We start from the raw sequence: 24060 nt of genomic DNA on the forward strand, positions 1-24060 counted from the left end.
AAAAACAACACAAAATTAGGCATAGTTAAAATAATTGCTTCCTTGTGGAATTACTAAAACACGCCTTTGTTTCTTCTTTTTTTTTTAAACTGAATTTACTGGAATCTTCCACTGATATGAATAGACGAAAGGCTTCATCAATATTTTAGTAGTTCTGGAGGATGATGATGTACCTTGCAGGATATTTGTCCATCTCGGTAGAGCCAGAGCTGCTCTTCTCCTCCCGTCTCCTCCACAGCTTGGATCCTCATCAGTTTGATGTCGTCCAGCGTTCCAGTCAGAGTCATCAGACATCCCGTCTCCCTGTTCCGCAGACGGAAGTACATTGGTTTCTGTTGGAAGAAAACATGACAATAACTGGGATGCATTTATCTGAACACAGTAATTACCCAAATTATCCCCTCCCCAAACAACTTCTATCTCAAAAACATGATTTGTGGCTGTTCTGTTCATTATCGAAGTCAGCAAAAGCCAGTTTCTGATTGGTGCATATCATTTCTTCCACACCTGCATCAGTGGACGGAGGGACCTTATTCGCTGCCAGTTGCTGTGCTTGCAAAAGTCACCCACTTCACCCGGACGGATAAACAGCTGTCGGCCTCTGTAGTTGTTTCCTTCATACAGCACCCACCTGCAGAGAATGCCAGTAGATGTGTGAGGTTAGCCTCTGTATTTATTTTAAGACTTTTCCAGACTCAGCTCTCTGAGTTATTAGTCCTTTATGTTAATTTTCAAACATTATAAAATATATCAATATAGCTCATGATAATTTTCTAGCAGATATTTCTTTAGTGGACTGGATTAAAATATAGAACCAGGAAAAAACTAAAAGGACGGAAGTACAAAAGACGGAAGTAATGAATAAAGAGACAATAGGAAGAAAGAACAGTAGGATACAAAAAAGGAAATGTGTACAGACAAAAGGGAATGCCAGATCTTTAATTGCCATAACTATCTGAACCTGGAAAACAAATGTATAGGAGGAATTAATATATACACCAACACCCAACTTAAAATCAGATTCTACGTACATTCCTCCCTCCACCAGCAGGGAGCGTATGCGTGAATCCATGCCAGTCTGCAGCAGGTTTACCGTTCCGCTCGTCAAAGCGACCCTGCGACCTTTGCAGCCCACTTTGCTGAACAAGATGATGGAAGGCAGAGAGAACTCCTGCAGATTAAATATTTACTTAATAACTGATGCATGTGAAACATTTATTAGACATTTCAGTTCAGTTTTAAAGATAATACACACATGTCCAGTTGTCTGCACTGATCGAATGATGGAGTCTGACGATAAGAGGCCCATGGCCTCTGTGTTAGGGTACTCTCCTTGCTCCAGGACATACTTGTTCCCTTTGAACTTAGTCTCCTCATACGCCACCCAGCTGAAACATAACATTTATTGTTTTAGTTTTAACATTGATTTTTGGTTTTGCTACATATAACATATCGATGGAAATGCCATGGAAGAATATCAACGAGAAATATTAAGTTAAGTTGATAGTTTTCTAGAAGGAAGCCAAAGAACAAGAGGGATATTCTTACAGATGGATATGTACAGATGAGCCTATTATATGGAAAACTAACTTGTTACACTGCTTATTGCACATGTGACACATTATAAAAGGAGCTCCTTTATAGTCTGCAAAGAGGTGATCTTATGCAACAAGACCATAAAGTAATAATTGTTTTCTATTGTGGAAAATGTACATCAAATGACAAAATTTCTCACTGGAAACAACTGAGTGAACCTAAAACTATTGTTACTGAAAAAACATTAACTACCATTCCTGACTACAGTAGAGAACGTGTTACACTTTGGAATATAAAAAAAATTAAAATGATGTTGATCTCTTCTTTCTGGCATGTTTACCTGCCAGCCTGGACTTTACATGACTTCGGTGTGAAATCAGCATCCAGAGCATCTGTACTGTCGAGCAGAGCCAGCAGCCTTCCCTGAAACTCTGGTTCAGAGTACAACTGGATCTGTAAAATATTCAAACAAGTTTAGCAACTGAGGGAGAAAACCATATCAATACTCTTCATGATGCCTTTTTAATAAAAATCTGTGAAAGAAGAGATAATACCTTAAACCGTGTTGTTCCCATCAGCATGTCCTGCAGAACAAAATAAAGGGCTCTATTAGAGGTTTTTGTTTAAAATAATCAACCAGAAAATGATGTTACACCCAGAAAATAATGGATCCTCACATGGAAGATGGGCTGAATGGATGAAATTCTGAAGTTCTGTGCTCCCCAGTCCTCTGGGTTTGAGTACATGCCTTTCTCTAGGACATAGAGCTCTCCGCTGAAGCCAGGTTCTTCAAACGCCACCCAGCTGCAGGTTTCCCAAACAAGACACCAATTCAGTTACACAATAACTTATTCATAAGCAGATCTGTCTTTATTTTTGCAATAAAGTAAAGTTTAGGGCTGAAGGTTAATGGTTGAAGGGGAATGGCTACAAGATAAAAAGAGTGTTAAATTTCTTCATGATCTGTATAAATGGGGAACTTTAGAGTCAAGGAGGATTGATAACAATGTTATAACTGTACAGAGACAACAAACACACAATGGATGAATAACTTCTTGCATTTATAAGTCTTAAACATTAGATTAAAATGTTGATTTTGGAGACAACAAACAGCAATTTTAAGTAGTGATGCAGGGACTGTGAGCTGCTGGGATCGGTTCTCCAAATGACCAAATGGTTGTCTGGTTCAGAGAGAACTCCAAATGGTTCTCTCTGACTTTACTGCATCATAAAAAAATAGCTCTTCATGACTGAGAGGTTGTAAAACTACAGGTGACACAGATTTAAAGCAAACAGAAAAATATATAAAATCAGCTAAAGTTTAACCACATTCTAAGTGTGACATAGCACAGAAACAGCACACAGCTCAAGCCTAAGACTTGATTTTAGTCTTTTAAGTTCTTACAGTAAAACTAATGACAATCTCTTCTTGAAAGGTGACTCATGTTAGTGTTAATTGAAAGTTGAATATGAGCTATATAAATTCTTCTGCAGAGAAAGGCTTTAGAGAGAAAGCCAGACTTTGAAAAGAAGAGCTGAAGCAAAGCAGACAGGGATGTGGCCTGCAAGATGCATAGAGTTAATGGGAACGGTTGTTTCGAAATGAGATCAACATTCTGTTTGGAAATAAGCAATTTTGAATGATTTAAATCATTATAAGTAACCCACTGTACTATGTAAGAAAAGCTACGAGAAAGTTAAAATGCTTTGGGAACAGCTCCTTCAAGTTAAAAGTAAAAAAGTAACTTTTTGTGCAAACTTCAATTGGGGTGATTTACTTTGAGTTAGACACAACTAGTTTGACATCATCACCTTGTTGTCTGAACCATTGATATATGATGTGGTGCAAAATAGCTATTAATATATCAGTGGTGCACACTTTGTTTTTAATTAGATTCTGCAAAAAATCAGTTAAACAAGACAAATAACCATAGAAGGTATGCCAGTCAGAGAAAAGTGCATAAAGTTGTTGCAAGCAGCTGAACGTGGTGCTTTATGTTTAGATGGAGGCATACAAGAAATGGAAAAGATAACCTAAAATGACCTAAATGTTATGTTGCCAATCTATTGTTATTGATTCACTTAGCTATGTGCAAAATAGCTATTAAGAAATATATTTTTACTTTTTGGAAACTCAAACATTTCCATCATTTCACAGGTTTAGGTAATGTAACAGAAGTACCATCAAGTCTTCTGAATTTCTTGAGTCACCAGTAGAAATACCTGCCTTCAAGGAACATTAAGAGTCTTTTAAAAACCTTTTGTATGTCCTGCCATATTAGTTAAAACAACCCATAAAAAAAAGAAAAAGTATTAGTATTTTTGAGCGACTAGGTGTGCATGTTTTGTGCAAGTCTTAGTCTTGGCTGTAAGATTAGAAGCACGCCCAAATCTTTCAAAGCACACAACAGATACAGTTTCCTCCCTGTGTTGGTGAGCTGAACTTTACTGAGTTTAACAGAAACCGGTTAACTTACACTCCTCCTGTGACGGTGACTGACTGTGTTTTAGTGCTACGGCCAACTTCTTCCATGCTGACGACGGGACCCACCAAGTCCATGTGGCCCCCCCGCTCATTAAAATTAGGATCACTGAACAGTTTCAGGTGTGGCGACTGGAAATCCTGGGGAACAGCATAATATAGAATGAAATAACAAGTGTGTTCACATCAAAAGTAAAAATTCACCCATGTTAACTTGAAATTCTACAAAAGATGCTTACTGCAAGTACAGGCCGCAGTGACTGTAGGCCGTCCTCAGATCCTCCCCACTCACTGCAGTGAGGATACTCCCCCTCCTCCAGGATGTACTGCTGGCCTTCAAAGTCGGTCCCCTGATAGCCAACCCAGCTTCAAGGCAAAACAAGAGCATCTTAGAGACACTATTTCAAAATTATTCGGTAACTTTAAGTATAAAATGATTGGCTGCTCACTCCAACACAGTACTTACAGACCCCCAAGGATCTTTATAGAGCCAACTGAACAAAGAGTTGTGTTCTTCCCATCTGTTTTTTGTTGCTCCAGCAAGTTGTAGACATCACCATCTAACTCCAAACACTGTCCATCAAAGTTTGGCTTTTCAAACACAAGAGCCTAGAGTAGAAAATGAGAATAGGGAGCTAAAGCTTAGTGCAAGTTGATGTTTTTTGGTTGTTCCTCATATTTGTTAAACATGTGTAATTTGGCCATATGTTTTGTACCCAATCTTGCTGGACAAACCATTGCCAGTTTTCTGGTAAAACTCAATGTAAAATGGCTTGGTATTTTAAAAAGTCCATGATGCCATGCATTCTAATAGGGTGCCTAGTGCATTTGGAAGGGAAACAGGTCCATAACCTCACAAATCTTCCACTGCACTTAACAACAGACATGTTTTTTTTTAGGTTTGTCTGGTACTGGTAGTCTTTATTGACAGTAGATTAGACAGGAAATGGGCACAAAGAGAAAAGGGGAAGACATGCAGCAAAGATCCCAGCGTCAAAAAACAAACCCAACGGCTGCATCAAGGACTTATAGCCTCTACCTATATGCTACACTCCTCCCTGACATGGCAGTTTTGGCTGAAGTTATCTTGCACTAAGCTTCAGAGATTTTGTACCTCCAACAAATGTTTATAATAGCGAAGATTTGAGCTCAAATTGAGCCGTATGTTTTCTGGTTTAGGTTTTTCATAACTTTTAATTATCTCCTGACTGATATGGGAAGTTAAGGCAAATAACCTATTGCAAACCTTCAAAGTTTATTGAAGAACCTGTTGCCTAATAAGACCAAAAGAGTTCTTGTTGTCAATTTTTCTCAATTCATTTTACATGTTTGGAATCATTATTTTACAGGAAAATCCCTGATTATTTATCATATGCTCTATTGTTAGGTTGTTGTTAGGCTGTTATGCATGCTTCAATAAATCACAGAGTTTCCTAACCCTCTGAATCTGAGCCAGGCCATCAGCACCGCTAAGCATCAGGCAAATATGCAGAGGCTGATTTTCAGTTATTCTGCTTATCAGCAGCAATCTTTGCCTCTAAAAGTGAGTTCTTTCAGGTATTTACAGAAAAAAACTAACAAAGACTTCAGCATGTTTGTGGTAAAACAACAACAGGTCGAATAAGTAAGATGTGATACAAACTGGGACGAACCTTAACATCTGTTGGATGCTCCACCTTTATTGGTCCCTGAAATTGAGACATATAATATTAACCAAACACAGCTAATACATTTTTGCAGAATTACAAATATGTAATACACTTTACCATTCGGAGAGGTCTGAGAGAGCCAATGAAAGGCTCAGGGAAACCCCAACTCTGTGGGTGGGGATACTCTCCCTTCACTAGCACTTCAAGCAGTCCATCAAATCCTGGATCAGAGTACACCAACCAGCTACACATAAAGGCAGAGATTAAATCAGACAAATGTATATAATTTTGAGTTAAAGCTCCCAAGCAAAGGCTAATGATAGTTATAACATGAACACTTGCACTGTCTAAATCATGAGGCAGCGTCAACCATCAATAATCCACAGCAGTTCAACTATGACAACCACAAGCTGTGGCCTGCTGCTCGCATTCCTCCACAGACACAACACAGATGATGTTCGCATAAAAGTTTTTCCAATTCTCAAGAAAGATTATTCAACGTAGAGTGTTGCATTCATACCCATACAAGAATCCACACCCCTTGGACTTGTTCAAATTATCTCCCATTACCACCACAAACATCAAAGTCTTCTTATTGGGATTTTATTTGACAAGTCAACACAAAGTGGTCCATAGTTGTAAAGTGGAAAGAAAATTATGCATGGTTTTCAAATGTTGATAAGTAACAATTTGGAAAGAGTGACATGCATTCATATACAGCCCCTTTGTGCCAAAGATTTGGAGAACCACCTTTCACTGCAACTACAAATCATTTGAGATACGTCTCTACAATATTTGCACATTCGGAGACATTTTTGCATATTCTATTTTATTTGCTGAAACTTAGTCAGATTGAATGGAGACTGTTTTTTCACATCTTGTCAAATATTCTTAGTTGGATTTATGTCTGGACTTTGGATCATTCTAACACATGAATATGCTTTGTTCTAATCAATTCCATTTCTGATCTATTTGTGTGCTAAGGCTCACTATCCTAAGAGGTGAACCACCACCCTTTCTTCCAGTATTCCCCTTTATTTAGCTCCACCCAGCTTTCTTATCCCTGCACAAAAGAAGCATTGCAATAGCAAGCAAGATTCTGTTTGGGAGGTTTTCTGTGTTAGTCCAGAACTTTATCTCTGACTTGTCTGAAAAGTTCCTTGAGTTCCTTCAGCCATATCTTTTATCCTCAAATGTTCACTCACACGAATACAAGTGGCCGAAATGGGTTTTCTCTGTAGGGTGTCTGGGCTCTCCCTTAGAGATAGGGTGAGAAGCTCGGTCATCCGGGAGGGACTCAGAGTAGAGCCGCTGCTTCTTCATGTCAAGAGGAGCCAGTTGAGGTGGCTTGGGCATCTGGTTAAGATGCCTCCTGGATGCCTCCCCAGTGAGGTGATCCGAGCATGCCCCACTGGGAGGAGGCCCCGGGGAAGACCCAGGACATGCTGAAGGGACTGTTTCTCGGCTGGCCTGGGAACGAATTGGGATTACAACGGAAGAGCTGGAACAAGTGGATGGGGAGAGGGAAGTCTGGGCCTCCCTTCTTAAGCTGCTACCCCCGCGACTTGACCCCGGAGAAGCGGAAGAAAATGGATGGATGGATGGATGAATGTTCACTCGCTTTTGAAGCCATCACAGAGCTGTTATGGTTTAACTGAGATTATAATACACAGAATAATTTACTAATCAGGTGGTTTTTGCACTGAATTTTATTTATAAGTATTGGAGAGAAGGGGGCTGAATAAATATGCCACAATTTTCAACTTTTTATTTGCCAAATTATATACATTAAAGTCTGTGGTTTAAAATTTGATCAAATGTATGCAAGGCACTGTATTTACACCCATGAAAATTTTCCCAGCACAGTGAGTTTATATGTCGTCAAAACTTACATTCCAGAGTGAATCTTAATCGAGCCAGTGGTCTGTGGGATCCCGTATGAACTGAGCTCTGGCGTGTCATCACAATAAGATGACATCCTCCCTAACCCGTTCACCTCTGAGTACAGGTCAATCCTGGGAATGCTGTAGTCCTACAGAAAGAAAGGAAAAAAAAGGTTTTTAAAATACAATAACTTGTGCTTTTTGTTCAAGCTTTTGGTATAATATAGGTCACATAAGCCTAGTCATGTGCCACCAGTTAAAAAACATTTATCAGCTACATTTTTTAAGACCTACTCAAAGTTAAATTCATTCAAATATAGAACATTTTCATAATCTGGTTTATCCCAATATTAAGTCAATTCTATGCAACTATAGGTCACTGGAAACACCTTAACAAATCGATCATATCAAATTATCAATTGAATTTAATCGACTGAAGAATTACAACATCCACAATTATTGTAATCACTGGTGAAAATGTTTTAAAAAGACGTATTATGCCAGTGTTTGCTGCAACTCTCCAACATCAAGAAGTCCAATCTTGTCACACTTCTAAGAGTGGATCTGAATATTAGGCCTCTGACTCCCCAGGCTAACATGAAGAATTACTTACAAAGGTAAAATATAAAGAACAGCTTTGCTTTTGCTGCCTTTGTTTGCATGGGTGCAAAATAAAGTACCACCATTCATCCATCCATTTTCTGTACACCTTTGTCCCTAGTGGAGTCAGGAGGGATACTGGTGCCTATCTCCAGCGAACATTTTGGGCGAGAGGCGGGGTACACCCTGGACAGGTCGCCAGTCTGTCGCAGTGCCACCATTCATTTCGTTAGAAATTTAAACAAATGAATCTGAATTAATGTACCAGTGCTCCAATTAAATAGTACATTTTTCCAAATTTTCATTGGGAGATTTTTCTGCTGCAATAAAATATGAGTTTTAACACCGTGTACCACATAGAAGTGCTAACACTTGTGACTATAGAGTTTTGTACATAGTCACAGCACACAAAACATGACAAAGATTTTTTTGGTTTTAAATGTAGATGACTGAATATTTCTAAACTATTGACAAAAGTATAAGTCCCCACACATTTAGTGAGTTGTAGAGTTTTTGATTATAGTTTGATTATCAAGACTGACTTTTCATTCCACACTCTACACCAATATAGATATCGGGACAGTGTTAATACAGAAGTAGTGAGTTGGACTGATGGAATGAGCTAAAATGAATCATGACTCACTCTGACTGCCAGCCGAAGGGAACCTACAACCATTGGTGCTGTTGGAACAGGTTGACCCAATTCATTTAGCTTCTCTGGAGTTCCCTCCTCTGGCCACATGTTCACTAGCTGGTCCATGGGACCCTCTTCCAGGGCAAGGATACGGCCCTGGAAGCCAGGCTTTTCATAGAGAAGCCAGCTGAAAACAGAGTAAGAAGATGACACTACATCATAAGTAAGAGAAAGATGTTCACAAAAAAAAATCTGAATCAGTGGCACCCTACCCTGCTGACTTCAGTTGATCATTCAATTAGTTATGATGACAAATTACCATAAACATGGAGATTGAACTGGGCTACTGCTGAATAAATTTCTATGGACTTGATCGATAACTGATTCCAAGGTAAATATTTTCATCAATGTTATTAACACCTCTAGAAAGAGGTGTCTTGTCTACTGTTTTGCTATGAGTAAAAGCATAATTTTGAATTAGTTTTTTGCCAAAATATTTGCAGACTTGATCAATGCTTACTGATTTTGCACACATTAAGACAAGAAAAGCATTGTCATACTGTTATTGATAGTATGTTCTAATCTGTGTTAGAAAGAAACACACTCAAAACAATTTTCTACAGTACTGAACATTATCTTGAATATATTTGTTTTCCTGATTTAAGTTTGATATTTTAACTACTGCAGATCCTGACAGCCCTACTACAGACTCAAGTGATTTGCTCCAGTAGATCAGTTAGCAATGCCAAAGGAAATCAAACCTCAGGTACTCATCCTATTTTTGACCGGATACAACTCTGATGTGGCAAAGTATTGTGATCATGTTATACATGTCATACCATGATGTCATGGTAGCCATAATAACAGTCACAACAGTCAGCCATAATAAAACATGTCATATTAAACTATACTTTATACGTTTCCCTCTGCTTTCTCTACTCCTCTTATATTAATGAACATACATTTTCTTTTTACAACTACTAGTAGAATTCCATACCATCCTCTGATGACTTTGATCGATATCACAGGAGACAGTTTCATTGAGGTGGAATCTTCTACATCACCATAGACTTCAAATGTCTCCCCACCAAACTGAGCATGTTCGTGTATGACTATCTGCATGAACAAACAGAACCATCAGTGCAATAAAGAGACAATGTCTCACAAAATGCAACTAGTAACATTTTAAATCCTACCTTTCCAGGTCTTCTGTGGTGTCCTCTAACAACAGGTTTCTGCAAGACAGGTGAAGACACAATTCTTCAATTATTTTTGATGCAACTCAATCCTACAAGGAAAAGTCAACTTCAGGTTGGTAAGTTTGGATAAGATTATGGTTATTTAATATATCTATATAGGTAGAGATGTTCTGCAAAAAGACACCACCTACACTTCAGCACTTTATTAGAAAAGTAAGATTTTGTGGTATATTTCACTCTATTTTTTCCATTAAATTTAACAGTTGCTTGAATCACTAATATGTTGTATTTAACTTCACATGTATTAATTCATCTATGAATAAATGCGTACAAATTTAAAAGCAATCCATCTTCTTTCAATTAATTTTTTCTCTTTGCAAATTCCTTGTAGCAAAAAAATAAATGCTTGCCGCTTGTTGTGTCATACCCTTTTACTATGAATGCATTTAGTTTTCATATCAGTGTTATTTGCTTACTGATGCAAATGTTTTGCCGAGAGTCAGGAAAAGTCATGTGCACCAATGTTGCAAAATATTTCCTGTGTAGAGTGCCACCCTGAATATGTGCTCATGTTTCTTGTTCTTTCTTGCAAATGATTCACAACTTGGCAACTTGAAGTATGAAACCCCCTCATTTCACCACACACACAAAAAAAACAAAACAAAAAAAAAAACGAACAAGATACAACCTGAGGCTTGTGTCTCCATGGGAGTAAAGCAGAAACAAATATGTGCTTTGCAGCTGTGACTTTCAGACTCATTTGTACTCAGTCAAATCAGTATGTTCCTATTGCAATTAGTAAATATGTTAGTGAAACAAAAAAGCTACTACCTTGATTTTAGTTGTTTGAAGTCCATTTTGAGATATCTCATGATTGTAGTTTGTTGTAGAAGGCAGTACTGTAGGATTCTTCGGGCCCACATCCACAATGGATATGTTTGTAATTGACAACTGTTCCATAGCAGGAGGGGTTAGGTCAGTTGTCTGTGTAAAGTCCATGGAGGCCTCTAGCTCTGGTGTGTCTTTCTTGAGCTGTTTCTCTAAATGATCAGGCAGGTTCATCTCAGAGAGTGCCGGCAGAGGAGGAACAGAGGAGGAGCTGCATGCTGACTCACTAACAGCAACTATTCCACCTTCTGTAATCAAGCTTTGATCTGTATCTTTCACGCCCCTGTTATCAGCAGGGGGAACAGGCAGAGGCAAGGCAGTAACTCCCTGCGGTCCAACGTCTTGCTGCTGGTTAGACGGGACTGTGCTGTTTGAGGCAGAGGAAGCTTCAATTCTTGTCTTCCTGGAAGTCCGAGGGGAGCTAAGCAAGTCTGTGAGGATGGACATCCTCTTGAGTCTTGACGCCACCTTCCCCGGCTCATTGTTTTGCCCCTCTGTTTTTCCCTCTTTGACTTGAGTCTCCTCTTTGACCTCATCCTGTCCTTCAGTTGTTAGTTTATCTGCTGAGGTGCCGTTCTCTTGAGAATCAGTACTTCTGCTATTCCTGTTAGCATTTTTTTGTTTGATTACCATAGCTGGAGAAAGGTCCATGCGTCTATCATTTTTTCTTAAGCCAAAATGAAATTCCTCTGGATCAAATGTCCGCTCAAAGTGGTCCTCCCTGATGGCTGGCATAGCAAAAGGTGGGCACTGGAGTTTTTTACGAATCTGTTTCTTTCGAGGCACTGAAAAGGGTATTCCTCCTTCTCTGACACTGCTGAGAAAGTAATCAATTTCCTCTGGCTCGAGTAAGTCATCATCACTAGCTGTCTCATCTTCATTTCTTCTACGTCCCTTTTTCTTTTTGTGACGGTCTTCCACGTCCAACCAAGCAGATGGAGTCCGTTTGGGTGTAACCGGTTTCCCTGGAGCCTTAGCAATGTCAAAATCAAAGAATTGAGATGTTACTTTTTTTGAAATTTTGTGTGCCTCCTGTTTCAAACCACCACCTGCAGTGAACTTCGCCGCAGATGATTCACGTTTTTGAATACTTTCTTCAAAGATCTCATCAGTCTTCAGAGCATCATTCCTAAGTGTTACTTGAACTGAACCAATGGAATGTGCTTTCTTTTGGTCTACACAAACACTTGTGTTTGCTATATTTTGAACCACAACAGTGACATTTGCATCCTGTTTTTCTTTGGCAACAGTCAGGTTATCTGTATTTCCTACAACATTTGGTATCTTCTCATGAAGGTCTCTTGAAACAGTATCATTAGAAACATTGGAATGTATGTCTGATTTAATCTCAACTTTACCATCTTTGTCAGTTGAGATACTTTGTTCTTTTTGAGTGTCAGCTTTGTAAATTTCAATATTCTTTGCCTGATTGACTGATGGGTCAATTGGTGCTGTTTTTTCTTTAGAATGGTCATGAATCTTAACTCTGTCAGTTCTGGCATTCAGCTCTTGAATTTCAGTCTTTGACTCTGCTGGTATTACTGACTCCAGTTTTTCTTTTAGGTCTGCATTTGGGGCAGATTGTGCTGACTTGTCTTGACCTGGTGTTGCACCACTATTTTGTCCTGTAGTAGTTGAGGGCTTCTCAGTCTGCTCTGTAGCTACTAGCAGTGGTTCCCTGACCTTAGCTTCACAGTCATCTTTAGGATCTTCAGTGCTATGATCCTGGATGCTGTGCTTCATCCCGGTTTCCTTTGTGCCAACTTCAGTTATTAGAGAATTTGAATCTTTGAATTCTTGATCTAGGTTTGGTAAATCTTCACCTTTTTCTCTAGTAGTTTTGGATCTTTGGACTTCTGTATTGAAAACTTCACTGATGTCTTTCAAAGTTATTGTTTCACTCGACAAACTTTCAGAAGATAAATCCTGAAGTTCTGTTTTTTCTTTCCTACCATTATAAGAGAGTAGATTGTCAGAATCTTGGGTTGCATCCATGTCATAGTTTTGTATTTTCTTCTTTTGAACTTCAGTTCTTAATGTCTCTGACTCGGACCCTGTTAACTTTTCTTGATCTGATATTGCTAAACTTTCATTTGAGTCACCAGAGACAGTGGACTTCGTGTCTTTCTTGACTTCAAGTTTCCTGGTGACATTTTCATTCACTGATTCATTTACTAAACTGTCATTTGATTGGTCCTTGCTTGTAGTCTTGTCTTTAGTTTCTTTAGCACTTTGACCCATGGTGGTCAAAGTCAAAGTAGGTTTGACCTCTGGGATTTGACTTTCTCTTGTCTCTTCTGAAGCTTTGTCTTCCAACATTTCTGGTCTTAACTTGAAGTTTGTGTCAAAGTATTTAGATTCTTGATTTAATATTTTGATTTCCTTTTCTTGCATCACATCAGTGTTTGACTTCTGAACATCTGTTGTTTCATTCACCAAATCTCCAACTGCAGTGGTACTGCAAACAGAGTGAGCATCTTGAGTATCATTTCTGTCCTGAACTTCAGCATCGATATCTGGTTGCTTTTCTGATTTGTGACTCAAATGTTCAGATTCCCCCAATTCATTTTCAGCTTGTTTTAATTTGTCTGCGCCTTTGTCTCTATCACTTATTGGGCTGAACTCTTGGAGACTTCCAGGGTCATTTCTTATATTAGCAGTTTCTAACTCATTCACCAAACGTTCTGTCAATGTATCTTTTGTTGCAGAGTCATCTCTATTTCTTTCAGAGCCTGGTATTGGTATGTGTTCAATATGGTTTCCTGTTGTGACCTCAGGCGCTTCTGTTCTTGGCGTCTCACTTCTGGCAGATTTTGGACCTTTAACTTCTGTTGATATTCCATCTTGTTCACCAGCAGTAATTGTTGCCTGGTGCCGTTGACTGATAATTTTGTTTGTGTGATCCAGAACTTCTGTCTCATTTATCAGACTTTGCAATGATGAAATCCTGATTTCGGATTTTATAAATTCAGCTTCTGTTGACTTCCCTTCATAGTCACCAACAATTATTGGCTTCTGGACCTGTTTGTTGCTAACTTCACTTGAATGATCTGGAGCTGCTGTCTCATTTACAATAATTTGCATTGAGGAAGTACTTTTTTCAGACTTTAGTTGTTCAGATTCTGAAGATACTGCATCCTGGTCACCAATAGTTAATATTTTCTGGGCCTGTTGGTTGCTGTCTTTACTAATATGTCCTGGAGTTTCTGTCTCATTTGACAAACTTTGCAATGATGAATCAGTAATTTCAGATTTCAGATGTTCAGATTTTGATGATTCTCCATCAAGATTACCAGTCACTATCACCACTTGACCTTGTTGATTAGTCGATTTTTCAAGAACAGTTTTGATTGTCTGAACCTTTTGTTTTCCATCCTCACTTTTAACTGTTACAATGTCATTCCCAAAGCTCTCTGAGATTTCAACTTCAGGTTTTACATTGTTTTCTTCAACGTGAGTGCTCACTAATGATAGTTTTACAGCTTCAGTCTCCTTTGTTTTATCTTCTTCAATTTTTGCAACATTTTGTCCATTATCTGATATATGATTTTTATATCTGCCTTGTTTTGTTATATTTCCACCTTCTTCTCCAGTTTTAGAATTAATTAATGTCTGAGCATTTTGTTCTGTTGTTTTATTCATAGTTTGGTTTTTCAGTATGATCTCTTCTTTTCCTTTGGAGCCATCTTCAGATTCAGTCTCCAGCATTTCGCTGTCAGTCGTTGATATTCCAAGACTTGTTTTTTCCTTTACAACATCATAATTTTTCCCTATTAGTTTTCTGGAGTCATCTGTCATCTTTTTACTTTTGGTTATTAGCTCTTTGGCTTCCTTTTCATTTTTCCCAAGTGGTTCAATATTTTGAGGCTTTGGTCTCTCTGTATTCATAGAGTCGCTTTGTGAAGTTTCTTGTTGTAAGTTCTGCTGTTTTGTGTCAATTATACTTGCTGTAGTTTCAACTATTATGCTCTCTGCTTCCTCACTCTTGGTTCTCTTTCCTTTCAGGACATGTGTAACTACTGCCTGTTGGTTCTTTGTAGCCTTAGGCTGCAAGCTTTTCTCTTCTGTTGAGAGATGGCCTGCTTTCCCTGAACCCGTAATTCTTCTCCTTGCAAAGTCCACAGGTCTTTCTTTGAGCTTCTCTTTACAACTGTTTTGTGACTCAGAGCTTTCCACTGCAGTGTGATTAAGCATTTCGTCTGGCTTTGAGTCTTTCTCCTTGCTTCCAGATTCGTCTAAAAGAACCTCTTTGTTTAACTGATTTTTAACATTCTTTGGCAATTCACAAACAGTTACAGTCTCTGTTTCTGCGTCCAAAGCCTCAGCTGGTTTCCAGCCAACCTCCTCTTTATTTTTCTCCCCTACATCAAAACCTTTTGCTGCTTCCACAGTTAATGTTTGCAATACTCTGTTATTTATAGCTTTAGTTGGATCCTCCAAATAGTCCGGTGAGCTCACAACATCTGATCCTACGACTAGACTCTGTGAGTCTGAGACAAGTTCAGCAGGAATATTCTTTCTTGTTTCTGATGTAGACATAACTCCCTCCTGACCAGTTTCTGTTGATGGGTCATAATGAATGCCTACATCCAGCTCAGGTTTGGCTGACTTACTGGTTACATACTTAAGGGTTGGTTTAATGTCAAAAACCTGAACTGCAGTGTTTTTCTCTTTGGTAAATTTAAATTTAGTCTTGCTTGGCACCTCCTCTGACACATCTTTGGCTTTAACTGTGGTGGACGTTTTAAATGATGATAGTGTTTTTTGCCTATGTTTGTTGTCTTTTTGATTTTCTGGTTTTGGTTCCAGCTTTCTTTCCTCAGTTTCTGCATTATTATCACCAGCAACCAGTGACTTAGCTGATATTTCTTTGTCTACAATGGTTACTGGGTGTGCAATCATCTGAGTTTCGTCTGTAATTCTTGAATTCCTGATTTCCTCAGATGGAACCAATAAAATCTCTCCACCTTTAGCATCTCCTTCCAGTGTAGTTTGATGGATTTTAGTTTGTTTTTTCGCCATTTTAATGTGTTCCTCTGCAGACTTACAATCACCGTCCTTCATAGTATCTGCTGTGACAGTCTCTTTACCATTCACAGTTGAGTCTTTAACTGTGCTGAGATTTGAATCTTCATATTTTGACGAGAGTTCTTGGATTTTGGACTTAACTTTGCTGGCGATTCTCTGATTTCTTGTGGGAAGCTTGCTCCCGGATGATGAAGTCTCGGTTAGCTCCTTCACAGGAAATTTTCCATGTTGTCTGATGTTTTCGTTTGGCTTGGTGAGCCTTGCGAACACGTTTTTCTCTTGCTTAGTTGGAGAAAAAGAAAGACCTGCTGTGTCATTCTCCTCATGACTCATGCTTCTTTTAGAGAGGTGTTTGGATGGTTTCAGTGGTGGCATACTTCCTGTTCCTGAAAAAGACAAACACAAATGTTATTCAAGGGAACTGAGGTGAAAAAATCAGAAAAGTATTCTATTACAACAATGTGCATCAAGTTGCAGTACTTTGTCGGTGTGGATATGTGATTGAGTTTTAATTATTTATGCAGTCAGACATCCTCAATTTGCAAGTTTGCTATCACAGTTTTGTAATGTAGACAGCATTTATTGTTATCTATTGTGATTGAATATGGTGCAAAAGCTAAAAGCCATCCACAAAAAAACTATAAAATAAAATAAAATTTAAATTACTTTTTTAAAATAACTTTAAAAAAATAGTTTTTAACAGCTTGCAATTTACAAATAAATAAATGTAGTGAAATGGGAAGATTTAGAAAAGAAATTATATGGTATAATTTATTATTTTTTTAAAAACGGCCTCAACATTGACCCTTGTTAATAGAAACCAATCAATACAGTGTTTACTAACAACAAATAAAAATCACTTTACAATAATGTAGCCCTAACCCTAACCCAACAGCTTTAAGAACTACTTCTCAAATAAACATAAAATTACCTGACAAAACATTTTCAACAGCCTCAAAGTTGATCCAGACTAACTAAAAATAAAAACCTCAGCCTTTAGACCATGACTGGACTCTTACCTTTCTTTGGACTTCCAGGCTGCAGCATCAGTGTTTCATTTTCAGGTTTCTCATCGATGGGAGTTACTTCTTGCTCTTCTGGCGTCTGTTTCTGGACTGCTTCACCTTTGTCTGAGTTAGTCTGACCAGGCAACACTTTTTTAAAGCTGTGGCTGCTTGTTGGTGTGATACTGATATTTGTTTTTCTTGTTGGAGATGAAACTGGCAACTTACTTTTTGATGCCAAGAAGGAACTACTCTGTTGTTGGTTCTGCTGCAGAGTGTCCCTGTCAGGATGGCTCACCTTTTTACCGGTCCTTTGCTCAAGCTCCATTCCATTGACAAAGTCTGCATACTCCTCCTCTGACTTTTCCTTATTCAGCTTTGTACCTGTTCTATACACAGATTTTGTAGGTGAAATATTTCCTGATGTGACTCTCACATTTTTGGTTTCTTCAAAGCTTGGTTTTCTGACTGATTTGGTTGGAGACTTGACAGGTTCTTTAGGTCTAGTCTGCTTTGGAAGTTTGGAAACAACTACTGACCCAGAGACATCAGGTTCTGATATTTTCTCAGATGCTTCTGGAGATTTCACATCAGTTTCTGATGTTGAAACTTTCGGAATTTTAGGCTTTACGTGACTAACACCACTTTGATCTTTTAACACTGGAAGTGCAGAAACTCGTTTCTCAGTGCTACGCTCCTTAAGTGGAGGATGATCACTGGAACTTTCTGTTTTTGTGCCTGCTGTGGACTTTCTTGAGACAGTCTTCAACTTAAGTCCAGCAGCAGATGAAGAGGTCTTTGTTCCACTTCCTGTGAAAGCATGCGAGTTGTCTACTGCTCCTTTAATTCCTTGCTTAGTAGCAGCTATGTGACTACTTTGAGCTTTTACTCCAACATCTTCATCTTGTAACTTGGGTTTGCTCATGTCTGAAGCTGCAATACTAACTTCGGAAGCAGGGGTCTCAGTTTCTTCTTCAACTATGAATTCAGTAGTATATGTAATGTTGAACAGTGAGGACTCGTCTGTTGTTCTTGGTGCTTCGGTTTTGTTATCTTTGATTTCAATTTCATTGTCTTTTTGGAAGCTTGTCAATCTGTCAAAGAAGAAGTAGAGAGAAACAGGCTTGTTTTATAGCATATCTGTGAAACAATTATAGAAAGTACAGAGTGTATTATAGTAAATATGAAATGTTTAAACGTGAAACAGTATATAGTCTCTTTAAAAAGCGTATTTTTGATTCAGTTTCACTAGCCACACATGCCTGATTACTAACTGTCCTACAGAAACAAAAAATAGAGAACCTAACTGATATCATGATGTCAGATAAACAATCTCAAAATAAAATATCTCATGCCTCGATGTGAGAAAATTCAAGTACAGATGAAAAACAAATTTAATGACATTCATCAGTCAGGAAAGAGTTAAAGAGTAATTTCTAAGACTTTGGTACTCAGTGAACCACTGTGAGATTTATTATCCACAAATAAAGGAAACAGTGGGAAACCTCTCCAAGCCTGGCTGGCATGCCAAAATTACTTGAAGAAAGCATCAATGACTAATTCAGAAAGACACAAAAGAACCAAGAACAACATATATACCCCTGCAGACCTCACTTGCTTTAGTTAAAGTGAGCATTCAAGATTCAACATTAAGTAAGAGATTGGGCAGAAATTACATGACATTTCCATGGTGAAAAAAATGAGTAACCAGTGACACATTTTGCATTTGTCAAAAAGATTTTTTTTTTGGTGGACTAATAAAATAGCCATGGAACATTTTAGACATTGTGGCATAAAATTAATGGTACAACTACCATATTAAAAGTCTGACATGGTGTACCATGTCCTAGAGGATTGAGTTGGTTTATACTGGCCCATGAGAGTTAAAATGACAAAAATCTATAAAAGAAACTGGTGTCTGTTTAGCAGCTTTGGTGTTTATCTCTTTGTTTACTCCACAATGCCATCAAGAATGATAACATGACTATCACCATAGAGGATTTTATAAATCACATCTCAAAAGATAAGAAATGATCAGATTTCTTTCAGAAACTCAGATCATCTATGTAAAACTGTAACAAAAACGAATCTGATAATATTTGCCTTAAAATACTCCTAGTGATGCTGACAATAATTCTGTCCTCTATTTGAGCAGTTCTAGACTAAATGCATTTTTACTTGAAGAGAACAGTGATGTCTGTCACAATTTATAAAACACACTGCTTGCATAAAGTCCAAACACAAGAGATCTATTTTTGATGTTTTCACCTACTCTTGCTCATGCATCACCAACTTCAGCCAGGATGGCACATTGTTTTAAAAAAAGTAAATAAATAATCTTGGTTGGAATCTCGAAAACAGCTTCTTTTTTTTTTAGATATAAAATGGTTTAGATGGCAATAAACCAAAGATACATCCATAAAGGTGAACACTTTTAAACAATCCTTGAGAAAAGTAACAATAATTCACAATTATTAAACTAAATTGTTCATTACTTCCTTAATAAATTCAATTTAGGTAAATTTTTAGCACAGTTCTTTCCAGCACTTCAGAGAACATACAGTATGTGGCTGATATTATCTACTGTAAATGAATATTTCAGTACCTCTCAACCAGCTCAGCTTATTGTCTTGCTTGGCTACAAAGAAACATGGGAACTTGGATATCAGGTTGCGTGCAGGCTTTATTCTCTTCTGCTTTTTCAGTGATCAAAAGGGAAAATGACACCATAACAAAGAAAAAATAAAACTCACCCCTTTAGCTCTGCTGTCCTGGATGTCTCAGAAGCGAAATCTTTGTCGTTGTCCTCCAAACTCAGCTCTGGCTCAATAATTACTTTCTGGGCAAAAACCTTGGTTGACGGCAGACTCACAGTCTTGCGAGTCAAGCGGATTTCTCCCAGTGACTCAGGTACTGGGATCGTGCTGGTGTCGGGCTCTCCCGGCTCCTGCGGGAATGTTTGAAACTCCTCTGAAGTCGCTGCTTTGGTGATGTCGGACTCTGGCAAGCTGCCACTGGATAGCAAACTCTCCAAAGGGGTGGGTGGGGTTTCCTTCTTTGTTACCACCTCATCCTCAGGTATTACTCTGACAGGTATGGCCAGCACAGGAGGTGAGTCCACCCTAAGGCCCTCCTCCTCCTGTTTCATTACATCCGTCTCTCCCTCCTCCTCCGTCTCATCTCCCAGGTATGTTTCCACCCAGATGGCTTTATGGAGCTGAACGGGAGAATCCCTTTCGGCTGTTTGCTCTCCCTCAGGCACAGGGCTCCATGTTGCGGCTGCAGTTTTCTCAGACAAACTGCTGGAAGGTATCCTGACTTCGGAACTTCCCCTCTGTGCATCTGGGTCATTTTTTTCTTGCTGACTGCTGGTGCTATGTGATACAGATGACTGAGAGCTTAAAGTTATTCCTTTTAACACAGTGCTGTGACCTTTCTCTCCAACTTTCACCACAGTTTTCTTTGATGCCAAACATATGGAGGTTAAGTTGGGAGACTTTGAGGTGTCCAGCGTCAAGGAAAGTGGGGATTTAACTGACATCGGTGTGGTAGGGGTGACAACGTTCTCCTCACTGGAGTTCTGAATGTTGTCCAAATTAACCTGCAATCTCTTGCTAACTTCTTCCACCACTGATTCTGCAAAGCCTAAATCTGTGTCTGAGTTTGGACAAGCGGCAGATGGAAGCTCTGTACTGGTGGGCGTCACATTCCCAGAATTCTTCTGAACTCCAGCACTGCTGACCCTGGACACACGCAGCTCCCTCACGCTGCTCCTGCCACTGCTGCCGCTGTCTGCGAACGGGAGATCTTTGTCATCCGCAATCAGAGAGGTGACGCTGGGGCTGGAGCTTTGACTGAGGGAGTCGTCGAGCTCAGTTCTAAGGGATGCATCATGTGACCCCGTTTGAGAAATGACCAGAGGCTTTAACCCATCTTCTACATGGGATACAGGGAAATGGGGAGACACAGGAGAAGTTGGTGTGCTTGAATTTGTGGAGGTGTTTGACTGATGCTGGCTGCTGCTGCTCTTTCTTCTCTGGAATAAGCTGGTGATCCGACCCAAGACTCCCTTCTTTTCCCCCTGAAAAGAAGAAGAACAAAAGAGGATGTAAAAATAAGGAAGACGTCTAGGTTTGATCTCATCAAAAATGAAAAGAAAAGAAATCTGAAAAATTTATTTTCTTTTCGGAATGCTTAATTCATGTCGGAATGCTTAATTCTACGAAATTAAGCATTCCGTAGAATGCTTAATGTGCATTCTACAGAATGCACATTAAGCTTGAAGCTAAACCGGAAGAATGTCTGCAATTTAATTTGTTTTAGCTGCTACTTCAAGGTGCTAATCTCCCTTTAAAAATATTGGAACTAGAAATATCTCCTGTTTTGCAATTATTTAAGTTGATAAGTGCAAGTTTTAAATAACACAATAAGCATGTTGTTAAACAATATTTATTAAATTTCATAATTTGTTATACGTAATATGTAACTAGACCAACTGTCAAAAATCCTTGCCAGAATCTCAAAACAAATTTCGTAATAATTTTTTTGACATTGTTAAACCTTACGTAGAATGCAAAAGAGAATAAACTGACATAGTAAAGCCTTGTAATTTAGACGTAGAAATAGCATATGTGACATGAATAATTTTTAGGTTTTCTCATGTCACATGAGCAATAACATGAATTTATATAAATAATGTGTACACATGTTCTCTAAATTTATTTATATTTATTTTTGTTACAGGCTGGGATGAAAATGTCCTGTAACATTTATAGTGAATTATTTTTAGTTGTCATACAAATTTGATATAACATTACTATAACAAACTCTAATCAATAATGTCTATCAACCTCTCAAGTTACCTTTACTTTTTTTTTGTCCTGTGTAGGTTCGATGAAAGTAGGAAAAAGCATCAGTATTATTAAAAATATGAATATATAACGTTGTAATGTGTAGCATGACTTACTTCTACTTATTTGGTGTTCCAATTAAGCTTTATAGAAAATTAATCAGTTTCTTGACTAGTAAGTTTTTTTTTTTCTTTAAGTAGGATTTACCATCAATCTCAAACATTCAATGTAACACCTCTTCAAATATTGATTTTTTTTATTATCACATTCACTGTCATAAATAATGACATAATCACAGAATGTGATAAACTTTTTAACCCATATTGCCATCCGTATTTCAAATGAGTCCAATATTTTAAAGGACACATCACCGATTAATCGAAAAAGCCCCCCCCCAAAAACAAAAAGACCACAACTGGCCAATACTTAGGATCTAATCAATATTTCAGGTCAAATACAAGTCAGATTTGTGTCAGATTTAATAAGAAAAGGAACAGTTAGGAACTAGTACGTGTATAAAAGTTCACATGTCATATGTGATCATAGCTGTATCTCCAGTAGTATTCGAATTAATACCTTCTAAAAAGTTCCTAGTTCAGCTTTGAAATATTCTAATTTTGCTGACTAGTGCAAGATTCAAAATCTGAGTAGATTCATGCTTTCAAGAGGCTTAAGCATGGATGCTGTAATGCATCCATGCTTAAGCTGGAATAGATCCTCTATAAAATATATATTTCTAGTATCCTTAATAGAGGATGCTAGAAATGTATGAAAATAGATATATTTTCTGCTTTCACATAAAACTTTGTAACCTTGTGATATTAAATCTTAAGAAATTAAGGTTTGTATATCTGAAGGAAGTGAATTGTTTGTGAGTACTGAAAAGATTTGGATTTCTATTTTTGTCTGCATCTTTCAACATATGGCACATCACAAGACTTGAATTTAAAGGCAACACTATATAGTTTCTAAATGGTGCTCTTAAAGTGTCCTGCCCAATCCATCACTTGCAGCTTCAGTCACACACAAGGCAAATAAGATTTACTTTAAAAGCTATAAAAATAAACTAGAATAGAATCACAGCAACAGATGTCCTACACAGCAGATACAAATATTGTTATAAAAAAGCAAAAACATAAATTGTTTCAACATCTATTTGCCCCACTTTTGTGACAGTTAAAGGGCTGAAAGGCTGCAGATATAGTATGATAGAAAAATATCAATCTGAATGATTAACCAACTGATAAAAATGCCTCTCAGGCACAGATCAAAGGTCACTTTTCATTACTAGATACAATTAATAGGCAATAAATGAAGTAAAATATTTAGATCCAAAGATGCAGCCACATGTAGCATTAATTTTAGCTGCAATCAACACCCTTTGAATCTCTCCCTGGCTCTGAATGGGATTTGCTACACAATAATCTCAAGGCAGGGGATATATGTTAATTGTGCACCTGTTTCCACCATATGTTTTTCTTTCACTAAATGTTCCATTAATGTCCTTGGAAACAGCCTTCTGTGAACAACCAGCTCTTTTACAATTGACCGTTGGCCCCTCCCTGTGGAGTTAATGACAGATTTCTGAACAACTGTTAAGCCATCAGTCTTCCACATGATTGAGTAGATCATAGAAAAATATTTCTCTATTTAAAAAATAGATTATTAGTCTCATGTAATATTCAAATTGAGAGAGAAACTAAATTTTGGGTTTTCATTAGCCAATATTTCATTGAATGAAATAATATTTCATCTAATATTCATCAAGGCTTGAAAGGTTGCTTTGTGTGTAATGAATCTATATGATTTACAAGTATTAATTTTTGTGTCTATCTCTTAAAATGAACTGATTTTAAGATCTTACTCATGTAGCTTTCACAATAACTTTTTTAAATTCTAAAAAAGAATTCACAGAAAAGCTAAATTAATCCATAATGTCGACACAGAGAAAAGACAGCTTACATTGCAAAATCTGCTATTGTAATGTCAAAGCAAATAAAACATGTTCGGACGAAAAACATGGACCACAAAGAGAGAACAACTGAAACCAGCGCCCCAAGCAACAACCCAGTTCCTGATCAATTTGACTTCCTGGACTTTGAGATTTGCTATGCAATAGAAACAGATACTGTTTCTATTTTCCTACCTGTAGTTGTCCTGCTTTCCAGTTGACAACTTGAAAAGAGTTAGTCTTCTTAGAAGAAAAATAGAATAGAAACAGAAAAATAGCTCTGTCTTCTACTCTGAGCTAAATGATCAGCTCACAAGTAAAGGGAAACTATGGGGCATTCACATTCCCACAGATAA

At 37.9% G+C, this 24060-nt stretch overlaps 1 protein-coding gene across 1 annotated transcript in view; it reads right to left on the reverse strand.

Annotated features, from left to right (window-relative positions):
• crybg1a (crystallin beta-gamma domain containing 1a) overlaps positions 1 to 24060 on the reverse strand; it is a 47098-nt gene that overhangs the window by 1118 nt on the left and 21920 nt on the right. Inside the window, exons 3-21 of the mRNA XM_028000753.1 lie at positions 19657 to 20984; positions 16919 to 17997; positions 10815 to 16285; positions 9981 to 10019; positions 9782 to 9900; positions 8794 to 8971; positions 7560 to 7699; positions 5785 to 5911; positions 5671 to 5706; positions 4485 to 4627; positions 4258 to 4384; positions 4014 to 4159; positions 2214 to 2340; positions 2091 to 2120; positions 1877 to 1989; positions 1256 to 1388; positions 1032 to 1171; positions 508 to 631; positions 174 to 332 (exon numbers count right to left, since the gene is read on the reverse strand). Coding sequence (XP_027856554.1) covers positions 174 to 332; positions 508 to 631; positions 1032 to 1171; positions 1256 to 1388; positions 1877 to 1989; positions 2091 to 2120; positions 2214 to 2340; positions 4014 to 4159; positions 4258 to 4384; positions 4485 to 4627; positions 5671 to 5706; positions 5785 to 5911; positions 7560 to 7699; positions 8794 to 8971; positions 9782 to 9900; positions 9981 to 10019; positions 10815 to 16285; positions 16919 to 17997; positions 19657 to 20984 — 9759 coding nt within the window. The remainder of the gene's footprint in view (positions 1 to 173; positions 333 to 507; positions 632 to 1031; positions 1172 to 1255; positions 1389 to 1876; positions 1990 to 2090; positions 2121 to 2213; positions 2341 to 4013; positions 4160 to 4257; positions 4385 to 4484; positions 4628 to 5670; positions 5707 to 5784; positions 5912 to 7559; positions 7700 to 8793; positions 8972 to 9781; positions 9901 to 9980; positions 10020 to 10814; positions 16286 to 16918; positions 17998 to 19656; positions 20985 to 24060) is intronic.

Source organism: Xiphophorus couchianus, chromosome 19 (assembly GCF_001444195.1).
Source record: "Xiphophorus couchianus chromosome 19, X_couchianus-1.0, whole genome shotgun sequence".
Taxonomy (NCBI): domain Eukaryota; kingdom Metazoa; phylum Chordata; class Actinopteri; order Cyprinodontiformes; family Poeciliidae; genus Xiphophorus; species Xiphophorus couchianus.